This window comes from Hyperolius riggenbachi, chromosome 11, assembly GCF_040937935.1.
Source record: "Hyperolius riggenbachi isolate aHypRig1 chromosome 11, aHypRig1.pri, whole genome shotgun sequence".
Taxonomy (NCBI): domain Eukaryota; kingdom Metazoa; phylum Chordata; class Amphibia; order Anura; family Hyperoliidae; genus Hyperolius; species Hyperolius riggenbachi.
The window spans coordinates 215,328,710-215,351,486 of record NC_090656.1 but is presented as its reverse complement, the minus strand read 5'-3'; the positions used below and the strand labels follow the sequence as shown (position 1 = coordinate 215,351,486).

Below are 22,777 nucleotides of genomic sequence, written 5' to 3'. Positions count from 1 at the left end.
ACCATTACCAGACTCCATACACCCTCCCCTGACTGCACTCACTATTACCAGGCTCCATACACCCTCCCCTGACTGCATTCACCCTTACCAGCCTCCATACACCCCTAACTGCACTCACCATTACCAGGCTCCATACACCCTCCTCTGACAGCACTCACCATTTCCAGGCTCCATACACCCTCCCCTGACTGCACTCACCCTACCAGCATCCATACACCTTCCCCTGACTGCACTCACCATTACCAGGCTCCATACACCCTCCCCTGACTGCACTCACCCTACCAGCCTCCATACACCCCTAACTGCACTCACCATTACCAGGCTCCATATACCCTCCTCTGACAGCACTCACCATTTCCAGGCTCCATACACCCTCCCCTGACTGCATTCACCATTATGTCTATATAATCTTCAGCGCTAATCAAACAAATCCACCACTGCAAGCACCATAAAACTAGATGCGCTTACCAGATTGCTACAGACCATCATAAAAAATAACTCACATCAGGGTCCTTGCAGCAGGGACCCACAGCGAATTACAGTGTTGTAAAATACAGGAAACCGTCCAGCCAAATGTCCGCCTCACCCGACCGGTTTCACAATTACAGTTTCCTCAGGGGCTAGCCAAAGCTAGACCCCAAAAGTCCTATTAAGGCCTGAATCTGACTGCAAAAGTCCTTTTCAGGACTGGTGTGGGTGGTAAAGGCAATGCAAATCTTGAGGTGTAGCCTAGTGGTTCCTGGGTTCTCTGACCATTTAAAGACAACAGAGAGTCTCTTTCTCAAGGACAACAATGGCGTGGCATATGCATGGAGAGAAGTCTACACGATGTGCACTCCTAGGTGACTGCAGCTGCACCAGTACTCAGCAGTGCCGCTCATCGTGTAGACTTCCACCCGTGCACATGCCTAGCCATTGTTGTCCTTGAGAAAAAGACACTCTGGTGTTTGGAAAAGTTGGAATGATGTGATATGCAGCAATAACATAAGTTGAATCTTATCCGAAGTGACAACCATTTACTCTAGCTTCTGTTTGTGGTAAGTGTAGCTTATACAGGGCCGTTTTTAACCTAAGGCATTCCAAGCCATTGCCTGGAGCGTAATTGGTCTTGGAGGGTGCCTTACCCCTGGATTAATTCCTACCCCTAATTCCTACCCCTTCCACAGGAGCTCCATCACCTGCTTCTGCATGTGTGCAGCTGCAGGAAGTTTGGTATCCTAAAGAGCAGCAGCATCACCGGTCCCTGGAGAGCAGACATCACAAGGAGGAGATCCGCACACCTCCTCAGTCATAGCTGTTCCTGTGGGATTGGCACTTTATCGCTCACTGTTTACCGTATTCCTCCTGATTACAGAATGGCTGCAGATATCGGGACGCTGCGAGCGGAGTACCAGAAGCTGAACAGATCCTGCTTCCTGCTGGGGGCCTCCGGGGACACAGGGAAAGAGCTTCTGAAACAAATCCTACAGAGCCGCCTCTTCTCCAAGATCACTCTGATTGGGCGACGCAAGCTGGAGTATGAAGACCAGGCCTATAAGAATGTGGTGAGCAGGGCCGGGCCGAGGCATAGGCTGGAGAGGCTCCAGCCTCAGGGCGCAGTGTAGGAGAGGGCGCACAATTCATTCAGCTGTCATTCCTAATTGTGTATGAAGCAGAAAGAAATAAGAAAAGGGGATACATAGCAGTGACTGCAAGCCAGATAACTAGATATTAAGGTGTTAGGGAGGTTGTGGGCCCTGTGGCCCTCTTAGTCTAATAGCAATCAGTGTGTGACGGCTGGGGTGGGAGGGGTGGAGGGCGCACTTTGGTGTCTCAGCCTTGGGTGCTGGAGGACCTTGTCCCTGCTCTGGTGGTGAGTCTCAGATGGACCCAACCTTTAAAGTACTACGTGTTTCAGAAAATGTTACACAAGTACAGAACAATGCTGATAAGTCCAAATTTACAATACTACAGGTCCTGTTCAGCCATGAGTAGCTATTTAGGTTTTATGGCCACTTCCTTTTTACATTCCACCAGCAGAGTTGCTTATAATCTCATAGATCCACACCTTCAGTTGGTGTTTTCTACCTGACAAGACTGCTAATCCGACTCATGTGTTCTGCATGTCTTATCCCTCAGCTGCAGGAAGTGGTGGACTTTGAGAAGCTGGACGACTATGCCTCGGCCTTCCAAGGACATGATGTGGGATTTTGCTGTCTGGGTGCCACCACTAGTGGCAAAGCTGGAGAGGTGAGCAGTGATGTAATTCTGGACTGCTGTAATAATGTTCAGTAGATGAGATCACTGTTCTTATAAAGAAAAGTTAATTTCTTCAACATAAACTTTACTGTATTTTTTGGAACAAAGACGCTCCAGTCTATAAGATGCAGCTAGGTTTAGAGGGCAAAAATAAGGATAAAAAATACTAAACTTGGTCCGTCTATAGTGCAGAGGCGTCTTATGGGCCCTTTTTCCCGGAAGCTGTCTCTATCTAAGATACACTGCCAAGCTAAACTACACTAACCCCTGCTGCCCCATAAACTAAAATATACTACACTGCAGTACACTACACTACACTAACCCCTCATGCTCTCACCAGCTAAGCTACACTGCACTAACCCCTGCTGCCACACCAGCTAAGCTTCACTACACTAACCCCTGCTTCCCCATCAGCTAAGCTATACTACACTGCTGTACACTACACTACACTAACACTACACTACACTACACTAACCCCTCATGCTCTCACCAGCTAAGCTACACTGCACTAACCCCTACTGCCACACCAGCTAAGCTACACTACACTACATTAACCCGTGCTGCCACACCAGCTAAGCTACACTACACTGCACTACACTCTCACTTGCTGCTCCTACAACTAAGCTACACTTCACTTCCCTCTGCTGCCGACCCCCCCCCCCCCCCCCCCCCAGTTATACTGCACTACACTGCACTTAACCTCTGCTGCCCCACTAGCTTTACTGCACTACACTAACCCCTGATGCCCCCCCCCCCCCCAGTTATACTGCACTACACTAACCCCTGCTGCCCCAATAGCTATACTGCACTACACTAACCCTTGCTGCACCACCAGCTACACTGCAATACACTACAATAACTCCTCCGTTGACTGTCTGTTCTCATAGGCTTTAACTGCATACATTTTCCTGGCTGGCCCCGTAAAATGTGCAAGGTGTACACTCAGAGCATCACAACCAGTAGCCTTGTGAGGGGCATTGCAGGGAGTGAGGGGCCCCATCCCGCTCCCTGCTGATTAATGTACATTTAAAGGGCCTCTTTCGCGAATGAGGAAAAAAATAAAAAGTGGTTTATGCATAAACATCCTTCTAAAATAGTGTGAAAAGTTAAAAAAAATGGTTTCATGAAAGCAACATGTAATCCTCAGTGTAGGTAAACACTGATGGATGAAGGACTGAGAGGCTAATCCATTTGTTAGGGGTGTTTTTTTTTTTACTTTCATTTCACAAACATAACTCCTGCCTACCTAGTTTTCAGTGGTGTAATCCATTGCTGGCAGGAATCACCGTTATAGCTGTAACAGCTGAGCTCCGTGTGTTTACATTGTTGCCTGGCAACTAGACTCCCGGTCTGTGCAGAGAGTCATCTGTTATCAGTTGCTGGGAGAATCAGCCCTATCTACACCATACGATTCTTTCTCCAATTTGATTCAATTCAATTCATTGATTCAATTTGATTCAATCTGACCTGTCCGATTCATGATTTGATTCAATTTGATTTGAATCGCATCATGAATTGGACAGGTCAGATTGAATCGCATCAATGAATCAAATCAAATTGAATCGAATCTGACAAAGAATCGTATGGTGTAGATAGGGCTGATTCTGGCTGATTCTCCCAGCAGCTGATAACAGATGACTCTCGTCACAGAACGACTCTCTGCACAGACCGGGAGTCTAGTTGCCAGGCAACAATGTAAACACATGCTGAGGAGCTCAGTGGAGCTCAGCCGTTATGCTATAATGGTGATTCCTGCCAGCAGTGGTTTACACCACTGAAAACTAGGTGGGCAGGAGTTATGTTTGTGAAATGAAAGTAAAAAAAACCAAAACACCCCTCACAAATGGATTTGCCTCCCAGTCCTTCATCCGTCAGTGTTTACATATACTGAGGATTACATGTTGCTTTGATCGAAACCATTAATTTTTTTCAAAAACTTTTTACACTATTTTAGAAGGATGTTTAATAGTTTATGCATAAACCACTTTTTATTTTGTCCTCATTCGCAAAAGAGGTCCTTTAACTGTTTCCAGGCTCCAGCAGTATGTAGCTGTTTTTCCTGTTCAGTGCAAAGTTCAGGAATTCCACACTGAGGTACTCAAATGGTGTGCATTTTTTTTCAGTCACAGAGCTGAATTCCTTTTGTTATCAGTTCATGAATTCATTGGCAATCCAGACCAGTTTAGCTTAGGTAAAGAAAGGGAAGATTTTGTGTTGGTTATCAGATAATTGTTTTTTCTAATAGCTGAGCAACAGGTCAGATTACAAAGCAATACAGAACTTCTACATACTAGATAATCCAGAATCCTGCTGTCTTGCACTACCTTGAATAACTGCCTCTTTTTCAATTGTAAAATGCTGAAAAGTTATTTTAAAGAGAAGAAAATTATCTCATAGAAGATAAATCAGGTGGAAAAAGTTATTTGCATATGGTTCACAGTCTCTAAACATTCTACTCCTCTTTCTCTCTCACCCTATATTTCAATTGTTTCCTTTTGATATCTCCCTGAATGCCATTAGTGTGTCACCCTAATTACTATAAGTATTTATATAGCATAGTAATATTATAATGTCCTACCATGTTATTATTATTATTATTATGTATTTATATAGCACTGACAGCTTCTGCAGCACTGTACAGAGTACATAGTCATGTCACTGACTGTCCTCAGAGGAGCTCACAATGTAATCCTACCATAGTCATAGTCTAATGTCCTACCATATTATTATTATTATTTATTTATATGACACTGACATCTTCTGCAGCACTTTACAGAGTACATAGTCATGTCACTGACTGTCTGCAGAGGAGCTCACAATCGAATCCCTACCATAGTCATAGTATAATGTCCTACCATATTATTATTATTATTATGTATTTATATAGCACTGACGTCATGTTTCTTTTATGGGGAAAAACAGTTTTTTTTGTTTTTTTTTTGGGGGGGGGGGGGGGGTGTCAGTGGGAGTAAGGGGGCCCAGTAAGTTTGCTCGGTATGGGACCCACAAATCTCTGAAGGCGACCCTGTGGCAATGGGTCCTATTTTTAACATTAGTATCTGTTTCTGTGTTGAGTGGAGGTTATAGAAACGGGTATGTTTTTAAAGGGAATGTCCAGGATAAATAAAAAGTAAAAATCCTCTTACCTGGGGCTTCCTCCAGCCCCTAGCAGCCGTCCAGTGCCCTCGCCGCAGCTCCGGTGGCTCCCGGTCCCCTCTGGTGCAGATGCCGGCCTCGCAAGGTCGGCATCTGCTTGCGCTTCACCATGCGGCTAACTGAGTCGCACTGACGTCATCCGTCTGTACCGTCCGTACAGTCCGGATGACGTCAGCACGACTACGTGAGCCGCACGCTGGATCGCAAGTAGGCCTCTTGTACCAGAGGGGACTCCAGGCCACCAGCGGGGAGCGGAGCTGCGGCGAGGGCACAGAACAATTGCCAGGGGCTAGAGGAAGTCCCAGGTAAGTAGATTTTTTACTTTTTATTCATCCTGGACGTTTCCTTTATAATAAGTGTGGACTGGCCCTTGGTCCAGACACATTCATACACAAATGCTTGGTTTAGGTAAGTCCCCTGACATTAGTTTGCCTGTGATTATTACCTGCATGCAGTGACATAAAATCATCACCGGGTGTAGGTGACAACGGACAGAGTTTTGGAGTTTGACCCCAGGCAAAACAGATTGCCTCTTATCTATAATATGCTAACCTTCCATCTCAGGCAGCTGTTATCTGAAAATTTAGCTTTTAAAGTGTAGAGAGTGAGGTGGAGGCTGCCATTGCTGTTCTGAACATGCCTAGTCATGCTGATCGTCCTTTTATAACATTTTCTGAGTCATCCACAACAAGCATGCAGACCAGGAAAGTCACTTAAAGAGAAACTCCGACCAACAATTGAACTTTATCCCAATCAGTAGCTTATACCCCCTTTTACATGAGAAATCTATTATTTTTCACAAACAGACCATCAGGGGTCTGTGGTACTCCTGGCAGTTTCCTGTCTGTGAACCTTGTTGCATTGTGGGAAATAGCTGTTTACAGCTGTTTCCAACTGCCAAAAAAAGCAAGCCGCAACTACATCACCTGCCAGCAGTAAAAATGTCACCATGTAATAAATGTCAGAATGTAAATCAGGGATTTAAAATATTTTACAATGGGCAAACACTGACTAAATCATTTATACACAATTATTGTAAAAATAAAGCACTTTTTTTAATTACATTATTTTCACTAGAGTTCCTCTTTAAGGCAAACCTGACGTGAAAATAAACTTATGATAAAATGAATTACATGTGTAGTACAGCTAAGAAACAGAATAATAGTAGCAAAGACAAGAGTCTCTAATTGTTTTCCAGTACAGGAAGAGTTAAAAAACTTCAGTTGTTATCTATGCAAGAGCTGCTCTGAGCTCTTGGGCTCACTGGGTCAAATACTGTCCTGTTTTCTGAAGCACTTGTACATCAAATAAATGGTGAGAGCCAGCTTGAGATAAGGTTTTACTGCAGGAAAGTTCAAAGGGTCATTATTTTTGCTTTGTTTTATAATGTAAAGGACAGAGTGTAGTTTTAAAACTGCAACTGTGACAGTATGATGCAATGTAATAAACAATCTATATAACTGAAAATAAAAATATGAGAATATTTTCTTGGCTACTAATGTTCTATTTATTATCTGTACTACACATACAATTGATTATATCATAAGTTTTCTTTTTGCTTCAGGTTTGCTTTAAAGGGAACCTGAAGCGAGAAGTATATGGGGGCTGCCATATTTATTTCCTTTTAAACAATACCAGTTGCCTGGCTGGCAGCCCTGATAAACAATTTGGCTGCAGCAGTGTCTGAATCACCCCAAAAACAAGCATGGAGCTAATCTTGTCAGATCTGACAATACAAGAAACACCTGATCTGCCGCATGCTTGCTCAGGGTCTATGGATAAAGTATTAGGCCACATACACACATCAGACCATAGTCTTTGGAAAATGAAAGATCACAGACCAATCTTACCACCCTTCATGTAGTATGAGAGCCATACCTTCACAGTCTTTTCTATGGAGCTGAACTCCACATCAGAAAAAAATCTTTGCAAGATGCTGCACACACAGATGCTGTACAGACACAAAAGATCAGTATCTGCAAAAGATCTGTTCCTGCCAAAAATCCATTCCTGCAAATTGCAATGATAGTCTATGAGATCAGCAGATCATCATACACACATGATTTAACTAACATTCATCTGCAGATCAGATCCACCAGGATGGATTTTCAGATCTGCAGATGATTGCTTGATCTGCAGATGAATGTCAGTTAAATCGTGTGTATGATGATCTGCAGATCTCAGACTATCATTGCAATTTGGAGGAATGGATTTTTGGCAGGAACAGATCTTTTGCAGATACTGATCTTTTGTGTCTGTACAGCATCTGTGTGTGCAGCATCTTGCAAAGATTTTTTTCTGATGTGGAGTTCAGCTTCATAGAAAAGACTGTGTAGAGTATGGCTCTCATACTACATAAAGGGTGGTTAGATTGGTCTGTGATCTTTCATTTTCCAAAGACTATAGTCTGATGTGTGTATGCACCTTTAGAGGCAGAGGATCAGCAGGGTAGCCAGGCAACTGGTATTGCTTAACCACTTGAGGACCGGAGTGTCTGTAGGGGGTAAAGACCAGGCCATTTTTCAAGAAATAGGCCACTGCAGCTTTAAGGCCTCGCTGCAGGGCCGCACATGTCAGCACACAAGTGATACTCCCCCCCCCTTTTCTCCCCACCAACAGAGCTTTCTGTTGGTGGGGTCTGATCACCCCCAAGAGTGTTTGTTTATTTATTGCAAATATTTATCTTATCATTTTTTATTAAATTTCCCTATTTTTGTATTCCCCCGCCAGCCAATCCCCGTGATCAGCTGTCATCGGCAGGGGAGGACTGGGACCTTTTGGCCTGGAGGGAAAACACAAACTAGAGGCCCAGTTGCATGGCAGCCCCAGCCCAAATGACGTCACACGCGCCCCACATGCTATATACCGGTAGTCATGTGGTCGCCAATGCAGAAAAACATCAAGGATACTAGAGGGACAGCATGACAGGTAAACTATAAATGCACAGGCACCGTGGGGCACATAATACATTTTGAGGGACAACAGCTGGGGTTTACATCGCGTTCATAGTTTGTTATTATCGCACTTCACGACCACATCGGCCCGAGATTTCCCTTGTTCTCAGATTGAACTACTTTCCACCCAAATAAGTCAAATTGTTGATTAAGCATGCTTGTGGCGGCACACATTTTCATCCAATTGGATAATAATGATTGAAGCGGTTGGTGGATCGGCCAGCCCTAAATCATTAAATGAGAGGCAGCCTGGGGGGAAATCTCCCCCCTTCCCCCCTGGCCAGTCCTCCCCTGGTCATCGGCTTCAGTCTATGACAGCCGATAACCCCTGAGCCTCTGGAGGGGACAGCCGTGTCCCCAGTACAGCGCTGCCTTAGATCGCAGCGCTGTATGGGGTAATTAGATGGTGGTTTTCACCGTCTAACAGTCTCCTAGCGGTGCTCGCAGCTGGGAGACTGAAGGCAGGGCGGAGCTCCGCCTGCCAAGCAGCGATCTTCTGCAAAACAGGCCCGCAGGACCTTATGCCGATCGGCGTCAGGCGGTCCTAGGGCTGCCGCCACGGCCACGCCCATCGGCGTGATGCCGCTGGCAACAGGTTAAACAAATACATATGGCAGCCTCCATATACCTCTCAATTCAGTTTTACTTTAACTACTTTAGGACCTTAGTGATTGAATTCTATGCCCTGTTTTGATGGCTACCTGGCTGCCAGGGCATAGATTTCAATCTCCCGACAATCTCGCCACTGTCTCCCCACCACACAGCTCACTTGCTCTGCCATCTCTATAACGGCAAAGCCGATTTCATTGGCTCCTGACCCTGTCTATCAACGTAAGCCGCACCCATTGGCTTACATTTATAGGTAGGGTCAGGAGCCTATGAAAGCGGCTCTTGACCGGCTCACAGGAACTCTGCCGTCATATAGAGACAGCAGAGTGGGTGGCCCAGGTTCCCGATGTGCGGCGGTGACGGCGATAGTGGCAGGTATATGCGGTGATCCGTTGTTATTCGCCGGTGTGCTGCCGTTTCTGGTACCAGCGGTCTCTGGTCTTTAACCTCCTGAGCGATAATCCCGAGCTGAGCTCGGGGTATATCGCGCAGGAGGATTTCTCAGGCCCTGGTGGGCCGATTTGCATAATTTTTTTTGTTACACGCAGCTAGCACTTTGCTAGCTGCGTGTAACTTCCGATCGCCGCCGCTCGCCGCCGATCCGCCGCCGCTCGCCGTGCCGCGCAGCCCCCCCTCCCCGACCCCTTGCGCAGCCTGGCCAATCAGTGCCAGGCACCGCTGAGGGGTGGATCGGGACTCCCTCTGACGTCACGACGTCCATGACGTCGGTGACGTCATCCCGCCTCGTCGCCATGGCGACCGGGGAAGCCCAGCAGGAAATCCCGTTCTGAACGGGATTTCCTGCTTACTCTGATCGCCGAAGGCGATCGGAGTGGGTGGGGGGATGCCGCTGCGCTGCGGCTATCATGTAGCGAGCCCAGGGCTCGCTACATGATTTAAAAAATAAAAAATTTAAAAAAAATAGTGCTGCGCCACCTCCTGGGCGATATAATTGTATCGCCCAGAGGGTTAAGCGGGCAGAGACCGCTGGTACTTAAGTGGTTAAAGTGATACTCTAGTAATAGCACAGCTGCAGAGCCCACTAATTGCAGATTTGCTCCAGCCACATCTCCCAAATTGTGAGCCGAAAATAGTGGTCACATGATCCTATGCTCTGTGTTCATCAGTGATCAACCTCTGTGCACAGCGTCTGTTCCCTGTGACATCACATCCTTATTTCAAACTTCCCTGCTTGCTATTGCTATATAGTTGAGTCAGTGCAACAGACAGGATGAAGGCGTGTCCTAAAACACTGTTTAGTGGCCTCTCACTGTGGGGTGATCATTTGTGCTGTATTTTATCAGCTTGCGGGAAGGGAAGTTAAAATTGGTTGCAGTTCATCACTTTTGCTAGTGATAGTAAATCAATAAGCCAGGACATAATGATAAATGACGGATCACAGTTCTTTTATAGCTGGTCTCCAAGGTTAATTCAGATTAGCAGATAGCCATACTTCCCTCATTCAGATGTTGCCTAGCTCTGTCCGCTCCCTCCTCTCTAGTCTGCGTGTAAACTTGCTAATTTCAGTAACCAGAGCTGCCTCTCCGACCAGCAAACTCCGCCTAATCCATTGGAGATGCAAAATCCCAACTACGTAAATGTAGCATACCTACCATCATTTTGAGATCAGAAAGAGGGACACTTAGGCCACACCCCTGCCACACCCCTAATAATGCCCCAGGCACACCCCTAGTCATGCATACCATAAAGATTTCTTAGGAAAAATATGTTGTTTTATAATTCAAACCACACTGGTCGTCTCTATTCTGGTTCATTTTCCTTCATTCTAACATTTGGAAATAAGAAATATATTAATTCAAATGATATAAATAACCAATAGAGTATATTAAACAGGGCCGGATTTAGGCCAAGGCCGCCTAGGCCATGGCCTAGGGCACCACAGGAGCAAGGGCACCAAAGCAGCAAGCTAAACTGGTGCAGCATTTGCAAGCTTGCAAATGCTGCAATGCAGGGAGATCAGGCCAGACTGACCATGATCTGCTGCTAGCCGCCTGTGCAGCAGCCACCTTGCTCTCTCTGCACGTTTGCATTGTGGCTGGCGGCTATGGACTTGGGCAGCTTTGGAGACGGAAAGGAAGAGGAAGCTTCTGCACTGGAGACAAGTGGAGAAATGAGTGACACTGATGGCTGCTGCCATGTGAAAGCAAGCGGGCTACCTATACTGAAAGGGGGTTTGCAAAAAGGAGGGATTAAGTGAGTCATCTGGATACCTATACTGGAGGGAAAGGGGGGAGAAGTCATCTAGCTACATATACTAAAAGGAAGGGGGAGGGGTCATTTGCCTACCTATGCTGGGGGGGGGGGGGGGTCAAAAGGCTACTTATACTAAGGGGAAGGGGTCATCGGGCTACCTATACTGGAGGGAGGGTTCATCTCTCTCGTTACCTATACTGAAAGGTAAGCGGCAGGTGACAGTGGCCTTGGGCGGTAAAAAGTACAAATCCGGCCCTGATATTAAAGACATTTTTTTTTCAGTAGAAAAATACATATACTTATATAGATTTGTGCATGAGTCCTGATAGAGGGACAGATGAGGACGAAAGAGGGACAGGGTTCCCAAAGAGGGACTGTGCTGCCAAAACAGGGACAGTTGGGAGCTATGATGTAGTATGGACAGTTCTAGGTTTTATGAATATCTGCTTGCACATCATCTGCACAAGTTAACAGCATAAATAATGGCCTCAGAATGACCTGTTTGCTTGTATCCAAAACCCCTTTGGATTAATGCGCATGCAGCGCTTTGGGAGCGATTGCAAAAAATTGCAGCAAAGTTCCTGTGATTTTTGGTGTGAAACAGCCCTTGTTGAACTGCAGTTGCTCAGTCTACCTGCCAAGATAGAGTGCAAGTGAGTAGTGCCGCTCGCCGGCATATTTGCGTAGATACTTTTTCGGGGAGAGCTTTTGTAAAGAATAAAAAAGATACTGAGAACCCCCTATAAAGAGATGGACTAGTCCAAAACCTGTCAGAGGTTCACTGTCTACTGTAAGTGACAGGAACATTGGAGAAAAGTCAATTATAGTGTATTTTACTCTAGGAGAAATGTACACGTGTATTTTACATTTTTTACAATAGTGCTCCTTTAAGGGGGGACGCCAAGTGTTCCCTCATCAGAATTTCTGCTGGAGCAGAGGACTATGGGAAACAAAGGTATGGAGGTTTTGTCAGGCGGCCCTCATTGTGGTGGAGGGAGGGGGGGGCGATAGGTTAAAGGTGGCAAAATCCCCGGCTTCTCCCTGGGCCGTTCTTCAAGGGGACTTTGTCAGCGGTGAGTTGGGCCGGTGAATAGAGGGACGCTGGCGGGCATTGAAATGAGGTAAATGGCTAATTACAGAGGGGAAAGGGAGCCTGCCGTATTTGTGTCACTTTAATTTCCCGCAGACAATGACTGATGGCTGGGCTCTATTAAGCCCCGCGTAATGCAGGAGTAAAGCTGGGGAAATTAGAGGCTCATTTTAATCAAATGACACGACGTCCAGGCGGGAGGCTGGCAGGAGGCAGCGTGGGTAGCGGAGCTCCGGATTGGCAGGAGAATGTGACGTGGGCGCACTGGGCGGGAAGGATGGCGGACTCCAGCGATACTTCAGCAGTGACCACCTCTAATTACAGAGGATGAAGTCTAACAGCAGGATTTGTTTTTAAGTTTCAGGTCTCTCACAGTGTGACGTTAAAGTCGCACGTTAGAAAAAGTTTTAACGTGGACTAACGCACAGCAATAGTAAGTCTGTGCAACATTAAGGCTGCTTACACACCAAGACGTTACAGGCGCACGTTAGTGCGCCTGTAACGCTCCCCCAACGCACAGCAATGTAACACAAGTGGGCTGTTCACACAGCCCACGTTGCGTTACATGTAACGCTGCACGTTCTGTGCAAAGTGCAGCATGCTACGGCGTTGGAGCGGCTATAGCCGCGTTAGACTGTTTGCACATGCGCAGTGGGGGGCGGAGAGGAGGCGGGGAGAGCCAGCTACAGTAGCCGCGCACATGGCTACTTAATATTCACTGCACTGGCGGGCGCTGATTGGCCGGCGGGACCACGTGATGCGGAGTGTCTCGCTCCGCATCACGTGGTCCCGCTGGCCAATCAGCGCCACTCTGGGAGACATTATAGGACTCGAGCCGCCTAACGCGGCTCACTCTACCGTCCTCACTTGCAGCACCATACGTTGTGTTAGGTGCACGTTATGCGACCTTAACGTGGCACCTAATGCAACGTCTTGGTGTGCAAGAAGCCTCAGGCTACTTTCCCATCAGGACAGTGCGTTTGATGCAACGCATTGTGCACTATAACTTGGACGTTATAGTGCATTCTTTAGCCCTGCATTTGGTGCGCCATTTTCTTTGCACAGTCATGGAATGAAAACAGCGCATGCGTTACATATAAAAAAAAAACCACAACTAACGCAGCAGATTCATTGCTAAACGCACAGCATGCAGCACTTTCTAATAACGCCTCACATTACACACAAACGCAACGTGTGCACTGTGAATGTCGCACAGACTTAGTATTACTGTGCGTTAGTCTGCGTTATAAAATTTTCTAACGTGCAACTTTAACGTCGCACTGTGAAAGAGGGCTCACAGTGCACACGATGCATTTGTGTGTAACGTGTAGCAATATTAGAAAGTGCTGCATGCTGTACGTTATACACGTAATTAACTGCGTTGGACTGTTTGCACATGCACAGTAATGACCTGGAAGCATACTTTCCATTTCCTGTATGACTACTGTATGCCACGATAACAGGGCATAGAATTGCGTTTTGACATTTTTGGGACGTTGCGCTGTTAGTTTGCGTTGCGTCCCAGTGTGAAAGCAGTCTTAAAGGGAATGTATTGTGGGTTTTATTGTATTTATTTTGTTTAACCCATTTGCGTTCCGTCGTTTTCACTTGAGAAATGTTCACCTCCCATTCATTAGCCTATAACTTTATCACTACTAATCACAATTAACTGATCTATATCTTGTTTTTTCCGCCACCAATTAGGCTTTCTTTGGGGGGTACATTTTGCTAAGAGCCACTTTACTGTAAATGCATTTTAACAGGAAGAATAAGAAAAAAACGGAAAAAATCATTATTTCTCAGTTTTCAGCCATTATGGTTTTAAAATAATACATGCCTCCATAATTAAAACTCACGTATTGTATTTGCCCATATGTCCCGGTTATTACACCGTTAAAATTATGTCCCTATCATAATGTATGGCAGTACTTTGCTGGGATTAGCAAGGATAATATTACCATATGCATGAGGCCATTTTATTATTGTTTATTATTTTCTATAGCACCAACATCTTCTGCAGCGCTGTACACTTAACAGTCCCTCAGAGGGGCTCACAATCTACTCCTTACCATTGTCATATGTCTATGTACAGTATGTATTGTGTAGTGTATGTATTGTAGTCTAGGGAAGCCAATTAACTTATCTGTATGTTTTGGGAAGAAACTGGAGTGCCCAGAGGAAACACACGCAGACACGGGGAGAGCATACAAATTTTGTGCAGATAGTGCCCTGGCTGGGATTCAAACCAGGAGACCCAGCGCTGCAAGAATAGGCCCAGTGCACAACGAGCGGTTTTTGGAGCGATCCGCCGGCCGCATCCACCTGGAAAAATGCTTGGCTAATGTATTGCAATGGGATGGTGCACACTGGCGGTTTGAGTTTTTTGCCAAGCCGCAAACGCGCCTCCTGCTGCGCGTTTGCGGATTTCGGAAGCGTTTCGTCCTCAATGTAAAGTATAGGAAAAACGCAAACCGCTCTGAAAAACGCTACTTCAGAGCGGTTTGCCAGGCATTTTTGCTACAGTAGCTGTTCAGTAACAGCTTTTACTGTAACAATATGTGTAATCTGCTACACAAAAACGCACCCAAAACCGCTAGGTATGTTTAGAAAACCTCTCTAAACATACCTAGAATCGCTCTGAAATCAGCTCCCAAAACCGCTAGCATATTGCGGATCTGCTAGCGGTTTTGGTGTGCACTGGGCCATAGAGTGCTAACCACTAAGTGACCCTGCTGCCCTATAAAGGAAGTGCAACAAAATACAGCATGCCACGCACTCACTCATCAGACAGAACACACAACAGGCGAGAACGTGTTTTTGAAAATTTGTCTGAATTTGCATATAATGATTCTCAATGACATATATTTAAAATATTTACATTGTTCTGAATTTATTAAAAAAGAATCTTGCTGTGGATGCTGCATGCAAGTACAGTCACTATTTCCTATACTCCTGAGCAACCATGACTATGATCTGATACAATGCAGGCCTCCCTCTGGAGCTGTGTGACTGTAGTTACTACATCTACCACTAAACTCACAAATCTCTCTCATCAGCCCTTGCTGGGATCTGATATAACCCGGGATGCCCTTTAGTTGCAGCATGTGCAACAGCACTCACACACTCGCTACTTCATATGCCACTCGGCAGTCTTTACTATGATCGGGTATGACTCAGGTAAGGGTGGGAAATCCTAACCATGTAATACCGGACAGTTCTAATTAAGCATCTAGGTTTACAAGATGTTTCCTCTGCAGATGCTTGGAGATATCTGGAGATGTCTTAGTAAGTCTAACATATCACCAGTAAAAATGAATGCAGACCCTAAAATGCTGGTTACATGGCTTGTGTGCCTGTTTCCAAAACCCCTTCAGAGCAGCTCACTGGTAGTGTCCATGCTAGTCTCCCCACACATGTGGGCGACAGCTGTAAGGAGTGGTTATTTGAGTGACTGTAGCCTTTCTGTCAGCTCAAACTAGTCTGGCCATTCACCTCTGACTTCTTTATCAAACTTAAAGTTGATCTCTGAATCTAATCAAACCTTATTAGCCAAATATCTGTGTTCAGTTCTCAGTAAAAGCACAGTTATTAGTGGCACATATCTGCAGACCGGCTGAACATTTATGTATGTGAGTGACTACAGCTGAACTATCTTCTGACAAATCCTTCAAGTGGAGCTCTAGAACATTCTTCTCTTCTCTGACCACTCTAATCAATGATTCCATCTGCAGAATTGTCGCTCTCTGGATGTTATTTCTTTTTCACATGATTATGAGTAAGCACTAGAGACTGTCCTGTGTGAGAATCCCGATAGATCAGCAGTCACAGAAATACTCAAACCAATTCCTCTGCCGCCAACAATCATGCCACAGTCATAATTACTGAGATGACATATTTCCTTATTCTGGTGTTTGATGTGAACATTAACTGTAATTCCTGAACTGTATCTGCAAGATTTTATGCACTGCACTTCTGCTACATGATTGGCTGATTATATAATCACATGATTCTGAGTAAACACTAGAGTCTGTCCTGTGTGAGAATTCCAATAGATCAGCTGTCACAGAAATACTGAAACCAGTCCCTATGCCTCCAACAATCATGCCACAGTCACAGTCACTGATATGGCATCTTTCCTTATTCTGGTGTTTGATGTGAACATTAACTGTAGTTCCTGGTCTGTATCTGCATGACTGTATGCACTGCACTGCTGCCACATGATTGGCTGATTATATAATCACATGATTACACAGGTGTGCAGTTGTTTCAGTGGGTGTAAATGCATAGCACTAATGAAAGTAATGTTGGAATCTTCCACCCCTTCTCCCCTCCTAGGCTGGGTTTATCCGCGTGGATCATGATTACGTGGTGAAGTCGGCAGAGTTGGCCAAATCAGGAGGTTGCAAACATTTCAACCTGGTGTCTGCCTGGGGGGCAAACAAGGGCAGCCGCTTCCTCTATTTCCGAGTGAAGGTTAGTGAACCACATATTATGGTAACCAAGGTGACAGGGTGTAACTGTACTGTAGGGTAGGGATGATCAACGAGATGCAAATCAGTCCAAAATTATGCACATTTTTATGCAAATGTATGCAGTTTGAAAATGGACCAATCAGTTTAAACCCAGGTTTAAATTGATTGGTCCAGTTTCAAGCTGCATACATTTACATAAAAATGTGCATAAATTTGCATGAACTTGGAACAATTTGCATACATGTGATCATCCCTACTGTAGGGTTACCTTTGTTTGGGTTGTATTGGATTTATCAGAAAAAGTTCTGGCATAGTGGCATTGGTGTATTTATGCAGGGACACAGCTAGAGATCATGGGGCCCCATAGCAAAGTTTTGGTTTGTTATAAAGTACCTTTGTTTTCCTCCACACACCAATTTTAGGCAGCCAGAGGACCCCCCATCCAACCAGTAAAGGTAGCAAGAAGTAGTGCCCCCAGTGTAGGTAGCCAGTGATGACACCCATATAGGTAGCCGGGGGTAGCCCCCTCCCTCAATGGGCTCTATTCATAAAAAACTTGTGGCGTAAATACTCGTAGAGGTAAAATACCGCAGCGGTATTTTACACTTCTGGGTGGTCATTCAAAAAAAATCTTGCCAGCTGCGATGCAAGTGCGGAGATCTCCCGCTGAAGGCTGGCGGTAAGCTGTCGGAAGACATGCGGAAACACTTCAGCCGGCAGAGTCCCTCCGTGCACTGCGCTCTCTGGGAGGTCTGTCCCATTCACTTGTATGTAATCCGCAAAATCAGAGGAAGCGGTATTTCCCGTCCACATACCGCTTCCTCTAAACTTTATGAATGGCCATTTTGTTACTTTTTTCTAGATAAATCTAGAAAAACACTGGAGAAGGCGGAAATTTCTCGCTCTGCTGGGGGATTGTAGATTTTCATGCGGGAACAGCTTTTATGAATGCCCACTTTGCTAAATGGTCGGGAAAATCAGCTGTTTTGAGCGGAAAACTTGCGGTAACAGTTTATGAATAGAGCCCAATATAGGTTATCAGAGGGCTCCATGTGTGGGTTGGCAGAGGGACCCCCATACAGGTAACCCCTTAGTATAGGCAGCCAGGGAGTCTCCACCCAGTGTGGGTAGGCAGAGGGTCCCCCATACAGGTAACCCCTAATGCTTCATACACACTTGAGATAAAAGTCTTTGGAAAAGGCAAGATCACAGACCAATCTTACCACCCTTCATGTAGTATGAGAGCCATACTCTACACAGTCTATTCTATGGAGCTGCACTCCCCATCAGATAAAATCTTTGCAAGATGCTGCACACACAGATGCTGTACAGACACAAAAGATCATTATCTGCAAAAGATCTGTTCCTGCAAAATATCCGTTCCTGCAAAATGCATTCATAGTCTATGAGATCTGCAGATCATCATACACACTTGGCTTAACAGACTTCATCTGTATATCTGGCAATCATCTGCAGATCTGAAAATCCATCCTGGTGGATCTGATCTGCAGATGATCTGCAGATGATTGTCTGTCAGGGTGCGTTTCCACTAGTGCGGTGGGAAATCGCCACGGATTCTCCGCGGACGAATTCGCATGCAGGAGCGAAATCGCATGCGGTTGTATGCGAATTTTACCGCTAATTCGCATACGATTTCACATGGATGACGCTGTGTGCGAATTTAACCATGTCAGTGCCTGTGTGCTTTTTCATTGATTCCATGCGAAATCGTATGCGAATTCGCATGAAAATTCGCATGAAAAAACACCATGCGAATTCCCTATTAAATACATTGTATGCAAATCGCATGCGGTGTGTGCGGTGTCCGAATTCGGATGGCTCTGCTGAGCAGATTTTTCCTGCACAAGAAAACGCTCCGTTTTCCTGACAAGTGGACACAGGCTCATTCACTTTTATTGGTTATGCGAATTTGCATGCGGGGAACGCATGCGAATTCGCGTTAGTGGAAACGCACCCTTAAACCAAGTGTGTATGATGATCTGCAGATCTCATAGACTATGAATGCATTTTGCAGAAACGGATCTTTTGCAGGAACAGATCTTTTGCAGATAATGATCTTTTGTGTCTGTACAGCATCTGTGTGTGCAGCATCTTGCAAAGATTTCTATCTGATGTGGAGTTCAGCTCCATAGAAAAGACTGTGTAGAGAGTATGGCTCTCATACTACATGAAGGGTGGTAAGATTGGTCTGTGATCTTGCCTTTTCCAAAGACTTTTATCTCAAGTGTGTATGAAGCATTAGTATAGGCAGCCAGGGAGTCCCCACCCAGTGTGGGTAGGCAGAGGGACCCCCATACAGGTAACACCTTAGTATAGGCAGCCAGGGAGTCCCCACCCAGTGTGGGTAGGCAGAGGGTCCCCATTAGGTATAATCAATGATATGAAAATATTTCCAAGTTTATGCATATTTATGTAAATTTTTATGCAAATATATGCAGCTTGAAAATGGACCAATCAAGTCCCACCCGGGTTTAAATTGATTGGTGTGTTTCAAAACTGCATATATTTGCATACAAATTTGCACACATTTACATAAATTTGGAAATATTTGCATCTCATTGATCATCCCTAGTCCCCATACAGGTAGCCCCCTTAGTATAGGTAGCCAGGGAGTCCCCAGTGTAGGTAGGCAGTAGGACCATATCGGTAGCCATACAGAATGTACAAACCCCCCCCCCCCCCCCCCCCCCTCCCAGAATGCAGAGCAGCGAGAATATTATAGACATGTTACTCACCTCTCGGCTCAATGGATGATCTATTTTCTTCAGGCATCCCCATCACTGGGCTCTATTCATAAAATTTTACCGCAAGTTTTCCGCTCAAAACAGCTGACTTTCCCGACCATTTAGCAAAGTAGGCATTCATAAAAGCTGTTCCTGCATGAAAATCTACAATCCCCCAGCAGAGCGAGAAATTTCCGCCTTCTGCTGTGTTTTTCTAGATTTATTTAGAAAAAAGTAACAAAATGTCCATTCATAAAGATTAGAGGAAGTGGTAAGTGGACAGGAAATACCGCTTCCTCGGATGTAGCGAGAAGAGTTCGGATTACACGAAAGTAAATGGGACAGACCTCCCAGAGAGAGCAGTGCATGGAGGGAATTTGCCTGCTTCAGTGTTTCCGCATGCCTTCCGACAACTTATCGCCAGCCTTCAGCGGGAGATCTCCGCTCTGCTATCGCAGCTGCCAACATTTTTATGAATGCCCACCTAGAATGTGGGCATTGTGGGAATGAGTGCATGTTTTGTTGAAACCCACAGAGGTAGTTAATCAGCTCTGCTGAGACATCAATTACCCCACCTGTGAATGTTTGTGATTTTCTGCAAAACATGCAATGTCGGTGGTACTTGAGGACAGGGCTGGGAAGTCCTGCTCTAGAGCGCCCTCTTATGATAGAGGTGGGGATGACAGATCATCGGTGGAGCTGAGAGGTGAGAAATGTGTCTATAATGGGAGGGGACCCGCTGCGAGTCTCCACAATGCCCACTGCAGACCCCAATATCGCCCCTGTCCCATAGCAACTGCTATAGTGATCCCTACACCACTGTGCTCATAGCTTAAACTGCTAATTCAGTAACCTTTCAACAGCTCTCCCCACAATCTGATGTAACCCAGTTTGGAAACTCTTCCCTCTTACAGTTTTGCCTTCCTGGACAAATATTACAGTCTAATTCCAGTTAATTTTTTCATTATAGCTTTGAATATTATGGGCATGAGCAATAGACCTTTGTTGTAATGCAGTTTGTGGCCCCATTTGAGATCTTGTCCCACACTTCCTGTCCTCAGTTCTGAGCTTTGTGTCTTAGAGAAACTGTTGCGAATATCTTAAAATTTAAAACGCATACAAATAAGAAGTAGGTTTCTGAGCCATAAATTACTTTTCTCCTATGTTGCTGTTACTTACAGGAGGTAGTAGAAATCTGACAGAACCGACAGGTTTTGGACTAGTTCATCTCTTCATAGGGGATTCTCAGCAAGGCCTTTATTCTTTCTAAAGACACTCCCTGAAAAATATTTATACAAAGATGCTGTCCAGCCTCCGTGTTCGCTGCACACATTTTTAGCAGTTGGACAGAGCAACTGCCATTCACTAAGTGCTTTTGAAAATAAAGAAATCTCTGTGAACCCCCTATGAGGAGATGGGCTAGTCCAAAACCTGTCGGTTCTGGCAGGCTACCTATATTGGAGGCACCTACCTAACTAACCTATACTGGGGGCACCTACCTATCTAACCTATGCTGGGGGCAACCATTCTGGATACTTTTTTTCTTGCATTTGAAGTCCTTTCCTGGTTGTTTTGAATTCAGTGGGGTGGCTGAGTTCAAACCCCAAGCATAAATCAAAGGAGCTTAGAAATGTTCAGTGTGATGCAACTGACCCTGGCTTTCATGCAAATGCCATGTAAATTGTTTGCAGCTTGATGCCCTTCCTGCCAGTCTGACTGGCTTGCATGCAATCTGCATGCAAACCAGAATTATTTGCATCTCATTGGCCATCTCCAAAGCAATTATGCTGCACTTTGTGGGGCTGAGTGATTAGCTTATTTTAAAAAAAACTTGGCGAGGAAAGGAACAGCGCTACTTAAAAACGGATTGCATCCTTATGACTACCTGCTTGAGAGTGCATGCCCCACTAGTGGGATAAAATACACACCCAGCATTCAAATAAAATGCACCTGTCTACCATTGGAGGATGTTGGTTTCTGTAATAGCTTGCATGCAACTTATTAAGTACTCGTCCCTCCCACTGCGAAGAAGTCATCCCCCATGGGAGGGGCCCTAACACTAACTAATCCTAAATTATGCATATGCATAGCCTGGGTGCTCTCAAGTAAAAATTCAAAATTGCGCGAAGGTGGATCAGCGCATCACCAGGCCGCCTCCGAATGGCCACCAATCAGAGGTGCGCTGATAAAAAACTTTATTATACTTACTGGGTCTCTGTATTTCCTTTTTCCATCCATAGCCCCACACCCTAAGGCTGCTTCCACACAGGGACGTTACAGGCGCACGTTAGTGCAGCCTGTAACGCTCCCCCAATGCACAGCAATGTAACACAAGTGGGCTGTTCACACTGCCCACGTTGCGTTACATGTAACGCTGAAAGTTGTAGTGAAAGTGCAGCATGCTACGGCGTTCTAGCGGCTTTAGCCACGTTAGACTGTTTGCACATGCTCAGTGGGGGGCGGAGAGGAGGCGGGGAGATGCCGCTACAGTAGCCGCGCACATGGCTACTTAATATGCACTGCACTGGCGGCCGCTGATTGGCCGGCGGGACCACGTGATGCGGAGTGTCTCGCTCCGCATCACGTGGTCCCGCCGGCCAATCAGCGCCACTCTGGGAGACCTTATGCGGATAGAGCCGCCTAACGCGGCTCACTCTACCGTCCTCTCCCGCAGAGGCGTATCTAGAGGGGTGCAGGCATGGCTTCTGCCATGGGCGCCACAGCACCACGGGCGCCCATGGCTGCCCCTCCCTCCCACATGTTTTACCACCATACTGAGAAATGCCGCTCGTTACTTATACTTGGGGGCTAACTCTAGCAACCTACACTGTAGTGGCTACCTATGGGGGAGGGGCACACTCGTCTAATTACTTCTGCTAGGAGGGCAACCTAAACTGGTTGACTACCTATACAGGAAGGGCTACATCTGGCTATTTATCCTAGGGACGACCTCTGGCTACTTATACAAGGTGGCTAATTCTGGTGACCTACACTGGGGGCTACCTCTGATTAACAATACTGGGGGGCTAATTCTCACTACGTATGCTGGGGGGCACCTCTGGCTATCAATACTGGAGGGACACCTTCAGTATGCATATGGGGCACAATTGGATATGGTGCGCAAATGGATATGGGGCGCAATTTTAGTGTTTGCCATAGACGCTATATTAACCAGATACGCCCCTGCTCTCCCGCACCACCATACGTTGCGTTAGGTGCACGTTATGCGACCTTAACGTAGCACCTAACGCAACGTCTTAGTGTGTAAGTAGCCTAAAGAAAGCGGTCAAAGGCGCTTCT

At 45.8% G+C, this 22,777-nt stretch overlaps 2 protein-coding genes across 2 annotated transcripts in view; one reads left to right on the top strand and one right to left on the bottom strand.

Moving 5' to 3' along the window:
• Positions 1-22,777, bottom strand: part of LOC137539236 (oxidoreductase HTATIP2-like) — a 121,402-nt gene that overhangs the window by 87,142 nt on the left and 11,483 nt on the right. The gene's annotated exons all lie outside the window — the stretch shown is intronic.
• LOC137539143 (oxidoreductase HTATIP2-like) overlaps positions 1-22,777 on the top strand; it is a 39,344-nt gene that overhangs the window by 8,383 nt on the left and 8,184 nt on the right. The window contains exons 2-4 of the mRNA XM_068261645.1: positions 1,355-1,544; positions 2,119-2,229; positions 16,597-16,734. Coding sequence (XP_068117746.1) covers positions 1,356-1,544; positions 2,119-2,229; positions 16,597-16,734 — 438 coding nt within the window. The 5' untranslated portion in view covers position 1,355. The remainder of the gene's footprint in view (positions 1-1,354; positions 1,545-2,118; positions 2,230-16,596; positions 16,735-22,777) is intronic.